The 7,608-nt window shown below is 33.4% G+C and overlaps 1 protein-coding gene across 3 annotated transcripts; it reads left to right on the top strand.

The window, feature by feature from the left end:
* The first annotated feature begins 2,886 nt into the window (after positions 1-2,886).
* Positions 2,887-7,608, top strand: LOC129301632 (serine--glyoxylate aminotransferase). 3 transcript variants are annotated; one of them, XM_054940196.1, is made up of 6 exons: positions 2,887-3,037; positions 3,698-3,967; positions 4,458-4,742; positions 5,559-5,925; positions 6,542-6,752; positions 7,270-7,608. In XM_054940196.1, the coding sequence occupies exons 2-6, from the start codon at positions 3,763-3,765 to the stop codon at positions 7,405-7,407; spliced, it is 1,206 nt and encodes a 401-aa protein (XP_054796171.1). In that variant the 5' UTR covers positions 2,887-3,037; positions 3,698-3,762; the 3' UTR covers positions 7,408-7,608. The 3 variants fall into 3 exon arrangements, with proteins under 3 accessions (XP_054796171.1, XP_054796174.1, XP_054796172.1); XM_054940199.1 differs by lacking the exon at positions 2,887-3,037 and adding an exon at positions 3,183-3,203; XM_054940197.1 differs by lacking the exon at positions 2,887-3,037 and adding an exon at positions 3,243-3,261.

The raw sequence follows: 7,608 nt of genomic DNA, 5'->3' as shown, positions 1-7,608 counted from the left end.
GTTTGGTGCTCTTCGTTAAACAATAACAAATGATGTATTCGTTTCCAGCTGAATTTTTGGAATACTAATCCTGCATCGTTGAATTTGTTTGGATTTCTTTGGAATTTTTATGCACAATGGCTCAGTAATTGTGTGCGCGCAAAAATCTCATACATTGCCCATCAAATGTTGATTGCACGTGTTATTCATTAAAAATTTTGACCTATGCGAGAGTTATATTCAACGTATAAATGGTTGCAGGATTAAATTCATAGTTATTTGTTTCTCTATAGGTCATATACCCCTTCATAAATTCAACATTCCATTAATTGAGTTTCATAAGTATCTCATGTATCCTTTTTTTAATGAGGCTGCTCGGACTTCTTATTTTGCTCGTCCAGTCTTTCGTAATTTATTTTCCTATAAATGAAAAAGTTGTGTGTTTAAGGCACAGTGTTTAATTTATTTATTCATTCAATTCCCTTTTTTAAGACGTTGGAAACACAAATTTCCCATATTTATTTTGTTTTGTTTTTTTTGTTTTTTTGACCTGAAAAGTTGTCATATTTGTTTGTTACTGCAAACACTTATAGCTTGTCTGGCTGCCACGAGCTAGTCATGTTCAGTTATTATGCACTAAAAAGTTCTAGATCCGTACATGGGTAACTAAGAAGAGAAATATCCAATGGGCAAGAAAACTTATGTTTTGTACTGCATTTTCAATATTTAATATAATAGGAATTTCGGGAGGACTAAAAAAACTAAAAAAGGGAGAAAGCGAGGTGTTGAAGAGTGATTGGAGAATGAAATGAACCCTGCAATGAATGGAAACAAATAACATTGTAGCTTAAGAAAGGGCCATTCAAAGTCCAAATGTCAATTTTGGACCGTCCATTTTAAGTATCACTCCACTTTAAGCAAGAAAGAAATGAGATATTCTAAGAACAGATTATTTCTCATGAGAACCTCTGTTGTGTTATTTAAGGAACTCATCAGAAGGTTAATATCAAATTAGAATTTGTTAAATGGTGTGTTTAGATCAATGAGGATTTGGATGTGGATTTTGTTTAAATTCAAATCCATTTTAAATTATAATTTTTTTATAATTTTAAATTCATTTTACATCATAGTCATTTAAAATTTTAATTATTTCAAACATTTTATTCTTTTGGCATTTTTATTGTTGATACATTTATAATCATATTTTTAATAACGACAAACTAGTCATTTTTAATTTTTAATTTTTGTTTCAAATACCTGTTTATCTCTTTTCTTCATTTAAAATTTTTAAACTAATTAAACAAATGATTTTAAATATATAAATTTTAATTGTGAGATTTGAAATGCTTTTAAATCTAAAATCCAAATTCATCAATTAAAAATGATACCTAAGGGTTTTTAGTACTAAAATATAAGAGAATGGGTATTGAATATAATAACTTAAATTTTGAAGATATCTTGATTTAATATTAATTTTTTATGATGTTTTTAATTATCATTCTTCCTTGATCCATGGACATTGTCGAATCACATTCCTCTCTCACATGTTAAATCAGGTCATAGATCAAAAACAATAATCTTCTTTGTGATAAAAGTTATAGACTTTTTTTCCTCTCCTCATTTTAGTTGAGTTTAATTTCAAAATTATTTATATGTGAAATTTAGGGCTATGAATTGAAAGATGGAAAGGGAATTCACAAAAGTACAAAAGAGGAATTTATAGGGTGGGTGTGGCCTAGTCTTCTCCCAGAAGTGAAGTGTGGTTGAAATTCTATTGTCACTTTTCCTCTCCTATAGCCTTCCTCAAACCTCAAACTTTCTGTTCCCCCAAGATATTGGAATGGAAAATGGTAATGTAATTTATACAAACGGGATAATGAAGCATAGAGGAGACATTATTTTTTAGTTTGAGATTTAAAATTTGAAGTGTATTTAAATTATAAAAGAGAAAAATATTTTTTAATTGCTTTGAAAAATAATTTTAATTCTGTCTTGATATTCTGACATACTTGACCACAATACTTAATTTTTTTTTTTTTTAAAAAACCTCTCTTAAGTTTGATGAATCTTGGCTCAAAAATTTTGGTTTAGTTGGTAATCAACTATGAGAACCTAGATTCAAATTAATAAAAATATCTTATTGTTGCAATAAATAAATAAAATGCATTCTCAAAAACTTGGCTTAATGGTTTTTTTTTTTTTTGGGGTGGCACAAGCTAACGGCCTGTAATTAAACCTTAAGATTTTGTTTTTCTTATATATAAGAAAACAAATAAAGCAGAAAAAAGAAAAAAATAAACTAATTAAACCTTAAAATAATAATAATAATAATAAGACCCGTAATTGCTTTTCAAAATTCGTCGAGGAGACACTTTTTTTCAATAATAATTTAAATTTTGTGTTGATACTGTAACATACTTGACCATAATATTAATACTAATAAAGAAAATGATTATGTGCGTGTTATATGCGGTTTTTCTCCATCTAACTTTGTTTCTATCTAATTTTATTAAATGATTAGTTCATTTTCTTTTTAAATGCGTCAAACCAAATGGAATGTAAAATGAAGGAGGAATATTATATGAAGAGTCTTTTACAACATTATATTTCATTCATATATTGAAAGTAATTATGTCCAAGTATTAAATGTAAATATTTTTTAATAAAAATTTAATTTGATTCACCATATTGTAAAGAATTAATTATTTTTAACGTATACATAACTATTTTATATTTTTCAAAATGCAATGTGTGCATAAATCTTTCATATGATCAAATACTTTTATAATCAATGCATGAATTCAAGATGACTCATGAGAGATAATTTTCACAAAAACAATAAATAGTTTGAGCTGAGAGAGAGAGAAGATTCTTGTCCTTATCTGCCACGTTGGCACTAGGCCCCACCTTAGCAGTTGATTGGTTCTCCCGCGCTCTTACCATGGCGAATGCGAATTGCTCTTTCTTCTCTTTTTTCTGATAGTAAGCTGGCAAGCCACGTCTCTTCCCTCCAACAAGTTTCCTGCAGATTCTCTCTTCCACGCTCACTCAGCCTCAGGTAATGCTACCAATTCACTTTCTTCTATTCCTTCTCGATACTCGCAATCGCTATCATTTCCTCTTCTGTTTCTATTCCTTTCTTGTTCGAGTTAGTTGTGGAATTTTCAAAATAAGTTAATTTGGTGAATCGAGTTAATGCTATCCATTTGATGATTTTTCTTCCGGTTAGTGCTCGGTTCTTGATTCAAAATTGAGATGAGGAGAGCATCCTGAAACTGAAAGGTTTTCAAGTATAGCCTTGAAGTCCGAATATGATTTCCTATTCTGCAAATCTGAAAATCACTCTTCTAATTGTTTACTGACTAACAGTAACAGAGGAGATTAATCGAGTATCTGTAGTACCTCAATTCCTTGTTTATCCTTGTATTGTAATATTACAATTTCAAACGTTTCATAACCCAGGATAATTTTTGTTCCAACCTATTTTGATTTATGTGTCGCCAGTTACACTGTGTAACTGTTGGAGATAATGCTGAACAGTCAGTAAGTTTAATGGTTTTGGTTTTTTTTAAAAAAAAGGCTTAAATTTCAATCTTATTATGTCAATTTTGAAGTTAGTTGTTTCAGTTTCAAGCTTGACCATTGATAGATGAATAAGCAATAGTTTATGACCAAACTATTGAAGTGGGTTATTAACTCTACGATGGATTTCTTTTAGGTGTTCATCAGACGGAAAAGTTAACTGCTTGAATCTGAGGAAGCTGATAATTCAAGCAGGACAAGATGGACTACGTGTATGGACCAGGAAGAAACCATCTCTTTGTTCCAGGGCCCGTCAACATCCCTGAACCGGTCATTCGGGCGATGAACCGCAACAATGAGGACTACCGTTCTCCAGCAATCCCAGCACTGACGAAAAATCTGATTGAGGATGTGAAGAAGATCTTTAAGACTACCACTGGAACTCCATTTCTTATTCCCACAACAGGTAATTTCTACACATGGTTCAGGCCAAATTGTACTTTTCTATATGTGTAGATTTTTATTTGCAAAAATCTTCTATTAGTGCCTCATCAACATTGTATTCATTTCACTAGAACAATATTGATAACAAGAAGTCCGTCCATTGCCTAAAACGATCATCATTAACCTTTCACATTCAGTTTACTGAAAAGATTATATTACTCTTTAGGAAACTTGATTTGGAAAATGCATGCCTATGAAATAATATCTTGCCAGTGTATGAGAATAATAATTTTATCCGGTGTGTCCTATATTCTGCAGTAACAACATCAGTTGGAACCTTGATTTGGAAAATGCATGTCTATGAACCTTGATATATGTTTGTTTCATACTCAGTTTACTGAAAACAATACATATCTCTTCCTGAATGGCTTGGTTGTCTTTCTAAGAACTTTCTTTTCCTGAATTATTTTGTTTTTGTTTATTATGCAGTAATGCTAGTACTTTTGATGCAGGTACTGGTGCATGGGAGAGTGCACTGACAAACACATTGTCTCCGGGAGATCGGATTGTATCTTTTCTGATTGGCCAATTTAGTTTGCTTTGGATTGATCAGCAGCAACGTCTTAACTTCAATGTTGATGTCGTTGAAAGTGAATGGGGACAAGGAGCCAACCTGGACATTCTGGCATCGAAACTTGCATCAGATAATGCACACACCATAAAGGCAATTTGCATTGTTCACAATGAGACAGCAACTGGGGTCACTAATAACCTGGCCAAAGTGAGAAAAATTCTCGGTAAGAATTCCATCTAATGCTCTTCTCTCCTTTCCACTGATAGCTTTGCTTTGGATGGTTCTGTTGGTGAGAATTGAAAGATATCATAATAAAACCCTTAGTGAGTCTTCACTTGAAAACCTAAGTATTTGAATTGAAATGATCCGTCAAAAGAATTAAGTTATATTTGTTTCAGGCGCTGTAATAGAGCTTGACAGATGTTCACTACCCTTATCTACATTTCTGTAATTTTAATACCTTTTTTGTGGCCTACAAGCTTACCAATCCATTCATAGCCTCTACTTTGCCGACCTTGGGCTTTTCTATGTTAAATTTAGTTCTGTTTTCTTCTTCCTTTTATCCTTGGATTTAATTGCACTTACATTACCTGTTTATTCAGTAAAGACGCAGCTTAGTCCCTTTATTTTTTTCAAGAACAATTTCATCCTTCTCATTTCATCGAAGGTGCAGAAGTAATCCAAATAATAATGGCCCGCTTAATTTTTTGGACAAACTCACATGATGTGATTGCCTTTTATCTCATGACAACCATATAAGCTCAGATCACCTAAGTTCATCCAATGAATTCTGGTTTTCCGTTGACTCATCAGTGCCATGTCAGCATATCTAGGTGCGGCACAACATGAAAAACAGTCACATCAAGTTAATCTGTTAAGAAACTCAATAAACTATTACTATTTTGGATTACTTAATACATCTTCAATTTAGTACACCATGCAGATGAACTTGTTCGTTGAAACTTAAAAATGTCTGTTAGCCCTTTCTTTTCATGGTTTATCCATAACACAAATCTCACATGGTGCATTAAACTATCAGATGAATATCAGCATCCAGCCCTCCTCCTTGTCGATGGAGTATCTTCCATTTGTGCCCTTGATTTTCGTATGGATGAATGGGGAATCGATGTAGCCCTAACTGGCTCTCAGAAGGCTCTTTCCCTCCCTACTGGGATAGGCATAGTATGTGCAAGCCCTAAAGCCTTGGAGGCCTCAAAAACTGCAAGATCAGTCAGAGTTTTCTTTGACTGGAGTGACTACTTGAAGTTCTACAAGTTGGGAACCTATTGGCCTTACACTCCTTCCATTCAGTTGTTGTATGGTCTCAGAGCAGCCCTCGATCTCATTTTCGAGGAAGGACTCGAAAATGTGATTGCCAGACACCATCGTTTAGGAGAAGCGACCAGGTAAGCACATGATATGTTCATTTCCTTCAGGAGTTTCGACAGTTAAACAACACTTTGTTTTTGCATTTGATTTGAGCAAGGCTTTTGAAAGTTGTTTGTTTGAGTAAAATAACTTGACATCTCTAATTTTTGTGCCGCCTTTAACTGCTCTCTCATGTATCAAGTAATAATTATAGTAAGCATCATTTTGAGGGGGGAAAAATAATAGAAAAAAGGACTGAATAAGCGGGTTTAGGCATATAGTGCTAAATTCTGTGAAGGGCAGAGTATTTTAAGGCCCATTTACTTGCTAGAATGGAATGGATTAATAAAATAAAGAAAATGAACTAAATTATCCAATTTATCATTGTAAAGGTAAAAAAACTCAGTACCACATATCCTAAACATGGAAATTGCCACACCCACCACAAATATTAAGAATCATGACTCCTAATTTCATGAATTATATTATCCTTGCCCCTTTATGTATATGATTGGCCCATCTCTTCTTCACATATTAATTATTCTATTTTTATCTTTATTTTTTAATCCATTCTTTTCTAACAAGCAAGCGGCTCTTAGTATCTTTACATTTGTGCAAGAAATATGAGAGATTCTAAATGTAGTAGAAATACAGACTTGCAGTTGAGGCGTGGGGTTTGAAGAACTGTACACAGAAGGAGGAGTGGTATAGTGATACTGTGACTGCTGTTCTTGTTCCTCCTTACATAGATAGTGCTGAAATAGTGAGAAGGGCATGGAAGAGATACAACTTGAGCCTAGGCCTTGGCCTCAACAAAGTTGCTGGCAAGGTTTTCAGGATAGGCCATCTCGGCAACTTGAACGAGGTATTCTTCATTTCCCTCTCTCCCTTCAAAGCATGCATAATCCTTGTTTATATATACAGATGTAGAAATGTACATACTAATTGTTTGGAGGTTAGGTGTGTAAGTGTATGGAGGTTTGGTTGGTTTGATGAATCTAGTTGACCAAATATTGGGCCAAGGTAATGCCCAGCCCAACCTTTGTATGCTCTAAGAAAACAGATATTTTTGTGCAACCATAACAAAGATAATATATAATATAGAACGTTTAATAAGTTGCATTATTTGTAAGTTATGAACAATGTAACTTATTTTTCAGACTTCATATAATGCACGGGATTTACATAATTACACTAGTTATAAAAAAAGATTTGTCTCATTTTTTGTGCATGTTCTTACTCTCTCTCTCTCTCCCCTCTTTTTATTTCTGACCAAACACAATTGTACTGTGTCATTGACTAGTTCATTCTTGCTGACTAGGGTTAAACAACTGCATAACAAACTTGACCAAAACTTTATGCATTGAAATTTGTTTTGACAGTTGCAACTATTGGGATGTCTTGCTGGAGTAGAGATGGTATTGAGAGATGTGGGATACGCTGTGAAGCTTGGAAGTGGTGTTGGTGTTGCGAGTGCTTACTTACAGAACAACACTCCTTTCATCCCTTCCAGGATTTGATTTGATTTGATTCCATTCTCCAGATTCTCGCATTCCTTCAAGTCCTTTCTTTTCTGGGATTCTCTGTGAAATTACATTACATATACAATCTCCTCTTCCCAATCTTATTCTCTACTTTAATTATTCAACGCATTGCTTCTTTCACTTGTTTGTGTATCAGAATTTGGTGGGCAATAAAATAGAAACTCCCCCTTTGCTTCA

This window comes from Prosopis cineraria, unplaced genomic scaffold (genome assembly GCF_029017545.1).
Source record: "Prosopis cineraria cultivar Desert tree isolate PC_DT_omini unplaced genomic scaffold, ASM2901754v1 PC2, whole genome shotgun sequence".
Classification (NCBI taxonomy): Eukaryota; Viridiplantae; Streptophyta; class Magnoliopsida; order Fabales; family Fabaceae; genus Prosopis; species Prosopis cineraria.
Note: the sequence above shows the minus strand (reverse complement) of the source record. Positions and strands in the feature narration are given on the sequence as shown.

What these genes read in the sequence shown, in the direction of transcription:
- LOC129301632 (XM_054940196.1), top strand. Translation starts at nt 3,763, where the DNA reads ATGGACTACGTGTATGGACCAGGAAGAAACCATCTCTTTGTTCCAGGG. An exon ending in ATTTCTTATTCCCACAACAG is followed by an intron (nt 3,968 to 4,457) that starts GTAATTTCTACA and finishes CTTTTGATGCAG; the next exon opens with GTACTGGTGCATGGGAGAGT. An exon ending in ATCTCGGCAACTTGAACGAG is followed by an intron (nt 6,753 to 7,269) that starts GTATTCTTCATT and finishes TTGTTTTGACAG; the next exon opens with TTGCAACTATTGGGATGTCT.